Here is a 5,044-nt window from a genome sequence, read left to right on the forward strand (position 1 = left end):
AATTCTAAAGTTACATATATTCTTCATCAAGGTGTTCATGAATCTATCATGGGAAGAGTTATCTATACTAAGCAATCTAAAGCAGCATGGGATGGTTTGGTTAGCTACTAAATAGGGTATGACAAGTTCAAGAAGGTTAGATTACAAACCCTAAAGAGAAAGTATGAATTATTGCATATGGAAAGTACTGAAACAATATCAGATTTTTTATCAAAGACTTTGAATGTTGTCAATGAGATGAAGGCTAATGGTGATACTGTAGAAGATTCGACAGTTGTTGAAAAGATATTAAGAAGTTTGCCAGAGAAATTTGAATCAAAGGTGACTGCTATAGAGGAATGCAACACAGTTGCAACTATGACTATTAATGAGTTACTGGGTTCATTACAAGCCTATAAAAAAAGATTACTAGAGAAGACAGTTGCTGGAAAACAAGTTGAAGAAGCACTTCAAAGTCAAGTTAGCTGGAGAAGCAACTAAGGAAAACCTAATGCTGGAAAGTTTCAAGGAAGATATAACAATGCAGGAAGATCCAACACTGGAAGTTATCAAGGAAGAAAACCAGTTGATAGATCAAAAGTTCAGTGTTACAACTGTGAAGATTTTGGGTACTTTTCTCCAGAGTGTCCAAAACCTAGAAACACTGCTGAAAATAATTATAAATCAAATTTCAAAGCTAATATTGCTGAAAGTCAAGAAGAAGAAGCATAAGAGCAGAACGCTGAAAACATGCTACTAGCATGTCATACAGGAGAAGAATAACCTTAACTTAAGATTCTTCGTTGAAGAGGTACTAGTAATTTCTATTAATACCTTGCACACACCTAGAAAATTATATCAATTAAAAATCTAGTTATCACTGCATTCAATAGAAATCATAGATTTAGTTATTGTTAAAGAGAGAGTTCATCACTTTAAGTTCTGGTTCGCCGTTTCTCGAAGTTTGGAGTGCTACTGCGTCGAGAAGTAAGTCGTTGTATCCTTGGAGACAGAGTCGATATTCCGTAAGCACCAGTGCAGGGTGAATTTGTCTTAAGTCTAGAGGATATAATCCCTGTCTAGACTTTGGTTTGTCTAACTGGTTTGCATCCTGCTTCTCTATTCTAATTCTTATTGCAGTTTGTACACAAGATTGCCAACAGAATCTTTGTTTCAAGAATGTTGGAAGATAATTCCCAAGGGCTTAGTGAGCTTTAAGTCGTCTTCGGAACCAAACCGGAATATTTTTCGAGGATATGCCCATAATGAGTTCTTGCATAGTAAGTTCGACATGGATTTCTCCGTCGAACCAATTAGAATTGAGCACAAGGATCTCAATAAGATACGTGAATCGATGAAGGTTGGTATATGTTTCCTTTTCTAACTCAACTACTGGTTTAGAACAATTATATTTCAATCTGATTATTTACATTTGACATTATAAGATAACAGTTTTATAAATATTTTTAACTCCAAAAATGAGTTACGTACAAAATGACACCTGACTCAAATAATTCAGAATCAGATGTACAAGCCAAATCGGACATCGAAAAACTAAAAAAGAAAACCAACTGAATCAAATTTCTAATATGATGTAGATTACGAGCCAGATCAAACAAATATGGGGTAAGTCCGTATTTAAGTCAGAAATCTCAAATATGGAAAATATTTTACTGATAATTCGCAATTAACCGTGTATATGGGCACTTTATAAACCGCACTACATAGTACAGGTACCGCAAATCACACTCCCTGCAAATCCCGGAGGGGCCGACCCAAATCCTGAGTCTATACGGTTTTTAATCATCTTCTCATTCCGTTTAGGACAAACACTATGGTAGGGGATATCCCTTCCCTATCCCCTAAATGTAGGGACGTCAAATGGGTTACAAGGCAACTTCACTATGGTGTGCTTTTATCCCTTCTCTACACTGCACGGAAACTGAGTTTCCCAAAAAGTAGTGTCAAACAGAAACTGAGTATCCGTTTTTTCTTTACCCAAATTCTTTTTCGGTTAGGAATTTATTTGTATAGGTAAAAAAAGATAGTTTAGAGTAAAAAAAGAGGTATAATAGGTAAAAAAACGAGTTTTAATAAAAATAAGGAGTGAAAAGAAAAATTAGGATAAAACTTAAAAAACCAGAATCAGATACTTAGTTCCGTGTAAAAGTCACGTATGCTAAGTATCCGTTTCAACTAAAAAACGAAAACTGAGTATCCGTAAAGTATATTTTCACCCTTCCCTATGAGAGGATCAAATGTGATTCACTTTGAAATTTTGATGAAGGATATCTTTACAGTAGGGATACGGGAGATCATATGACTTGGTATTTTTGGCTTTCCCCACCTAATAGGGCATATGGAAGGGATAACTCCTCCCATAGTGCTTGGGGTTAGAACCAATGACTTCAAAGTGAAAAGGGAGGGAAATATTTGCTATTGCTAGCAACAAGGATTGAACCGATGACCTTCTTGTTAAGAAACATGTGTCTGTAGTTACTTCCTTCAACTATTTGAGAACATATCTAAACCTAAAACCCTAACTACCAGAAGTAGAAGAAGAGAAAGAGGCAAACAACGTCAATTTCAATTTCAAATCTTCAAGAAGGCATCTCTCAAGAGATCTTATTGAGGTTACCAGTCAAATATCTCCTGAGATTTAAGTCTGTCAGTAAGTCTTTCTATTCCTTAATCCGCAGCTCTAATTTCATCCATAAGAACATTAATCATAGTATCCAAAACAACAATGTCATATTTATTTCCCCAAACTATCATTTGAAGAAATCCCAAGTCATTTTATTAAACCCATTACTAAATTTCCCATCAAACTCAAATGGGTTTATTGTTGAGCATAAAGATTACGAATTCGAATTCGGAACTTCATATGGTCAAATTAATTGTGAAATTGATTCATTCTGTGGTTCATCTAATGGCTTGTTATGCATATGTTGTACTGCAACTGTGGGATTTGACGGTGATTATGACATGGAGGAGCAGATTTTTCTTTTGAATCCAGCGACTAAAGAGTTTAAGAAAATATATGTCCCACGAAAACTAAGTGAAAGTTCATTCTTGTTTGCGTATGATTGCAAGATTGATGATTACAAGTTGGTTAGAGTTGAGAGATTTGATCCATCGTGTAGACCTGTTAAGTTGAGTTTTGAGGTTGAGGTCTATACAGTGGGAACGGGTTCGTGGCGAAAGATTGGAAATGTATCTTACATGTTTGCAAAACACGAACTTGGGGTGCTTGTTAATGGTGCACTTCATTGGTTTGTTGTTTCTGTTGAAAAACTATTGATAGTACTAGTCTCTTTTGATATTGCGAATGAGGTTTGTGGAGGTACCACTGCCTAAAGAGCGTTTGACATACCTAGAAGAACCTCTGGAAGATGATCAGTATGGGAAACATGTGGCGGAGCTGGGAGGGTGTCTTTGTTTAGTTTTTAATGTTTTTGGTGTTCGTGTTGATGTGTGGGTAATGCAAGAGTATGCAGTGAGGGATTCCTGGACTAAAAGCTTCACAATTACTGAAGAGACCATTACCGAAGCATTCAGTTTGAGGCTCAAATGGAGTTTTGAGAACAATAAGATTTTATTGCAGGGCTTTGACAAGTTAATCTTATGTGATCCAAAGAGCGAAAGATATTGGAAACTTGCGGTTTGTCAAATTACAGATGCAGTTAACTATGTGACCAGCCTTGTTTCACTTAACTCTGGTACATATCTAAAGTAAAGGAAGAACAAGAGGAATCAATGGAGCATGAAGAAAACTGGAAAAGGTAAGGTTTTCCCAAGCACTTCACCTGTTATGTATCCCATCTAATGTGAAAAATGAAAGTTCTGAAAATTAGAAAATGAAAAAGGTGACCAGAAAAAGGACTTTAGATTTTTGTTATTCGTTTATCACCTCCTATAATGTATTCGGTGGGTCCTATTTTTTTTACATCTTATTGATAGAATTTCAGGCGGCCTCTTATATGAAATTTCTATTCCTCGGAGTATCTGTTTGAATTTGATGTGTCATTCCTAATCACTATTATTGGTATTTAGGAAGTCAGGTGTATATGGCTTATAATTTGTCTCGGAGTCCTCCAAGTCGGTGGTGATGCTAGTGCTAGCATGAAAATTTGATCTTATAACTCTAATGAACACTAGCCACTTAACATTTGAATTCTTGACTAATGTGGTTATGCTTTATAAATATCTTTGTTTAAGTACTAAGGTGTAGTCGATTACAAATCAAAATTTAATTCTGCATTGATGAATAAGTGGCGAAGCTTCTCTGTTAAAATTGTTTGATCCGCTTTTTAATTTTTATCAAAGGCCAATGTCGTCATCACCAGCTAGCAGTATACACATTATTTAGGCCCCCCTGCTACTTTGTTACTATGCTGCTACACCTTTTCCGCACATTACCATCTATTCTTATTCCGCTTTAAACCTTGTCTAGCACAGCAGTTGCTGGTACGTTCCTGTGCTAACGTTTCATACTTTTAACTGCAATGAACTTGCAGATTACTGACGGAAGATCCAGTTTCGGCAGTGGAGGTGTTGGGAGTTTTGTCATCGGACCACATATTGCCAAGGTCTTTCTTTTACGGATTTGATCTTTTCCCGTTGTTATTATCTTGGACGACATAAGTTTCCGGAGGAAAGGTGTCCTGAATATTGATATCAACTACTGAACCATGTAGCTCCTAAAAGCACTGCTGAATTTTGTTGATGGGTAAAACCTTAGTGTACCCGGCTTTTCTTTAACAGAATTGTAATGAACCGAACAGTCTTATTTTCCTCTGGAAAACTGGAATATATGCGATGAAAGTGTTACTTAAATCAGGGATTCCTAGCCAGTTTGTGCTAGCATGTGATGTATTAAAACAAAACTAGCAGCTTAATTGACTGCAAATGCCCTAGAGATGTATTAAAAAGAAAAAATGTTGCTCATCTTTAGATATGTCAACAATAAAATTCCGAAATGGATCAACAAAGCTGGAATAGCTCAGCTGGTTAGAGCTTGTGGCCCTTAACCACAAGGTCACAGGTTCGATCCCTGTTTCTAGTG

At 36.2% G+C, this 5,044-nt stretch overlaps 1 protein-coding gene and 1 non-coding gene across 2 annotated transcripts; both read left to right on the forward strand.

The window, feature by feature from the left end:
- The first annotated feature begins 2,964 nt into the window (after positions 1-2,964).
- LOC113304159 (F-box protein CPR1-like) lies at positions 2,965-4,589 on the forward strand. Its single transcript, XM_026553218.1, has 3 exons — positions 2,965-3,251; positions 3,313-3,640; positions 4,497-4,589. The coding sequence occupies exons 1-3, from the start codon at positions 2,965-2,967 to the stop codon at positions 4,587-4,589; spliced, it is 708 nt and encodes a 235-aa protein (XP_026409003.1).
- Positions 4,590-4,970: 381 nt separating this feature from the next.
- Positions 4,971-5,044, forward strand: TRNAK-CUU. The gene has a single exon. It is a non-coding gene; the product is annotated as a tRNA-Lys (tRNA).

The sequence above is a fragment of the Papaver somniferum genome, chromosome 8, assembly GCF_003573695.1.
Source record: "Papaver somniferum cultivar HN1 chromosome 8, ASM357369v1, whole genome shotgun sequence".
Lineage (NCBI taxonomy): Eukaryota > Viridiplantae > Streptophyta > Magnoliopsida > Ranunculales > Papaveraceae > Papaver > Papaver somniferum.

Coding starts and splice junctions, on each gene's coding strand:
- LOC113304159 (XM_026553218.1), top strand. CDS start 2,965: ATGGAGGAGCAGATTTTTCTTTTGAATCCAGCGACTAAAGAGTTTAAG. Junction 3,252..3,312: donor GTTAATGGTGCACTTCATTG/GTTTGTTGTTTC, acceptor ATTGCGAATGAG/GTTTGTGGAGGTACCACTGC. Junction 3,641..4,496: donor AAAGATATTGGAAACTTGCG/GTTTGTCAAATT, acceptor ATGAACTTGCAG/ATTACTGACGGAAGATCCAG.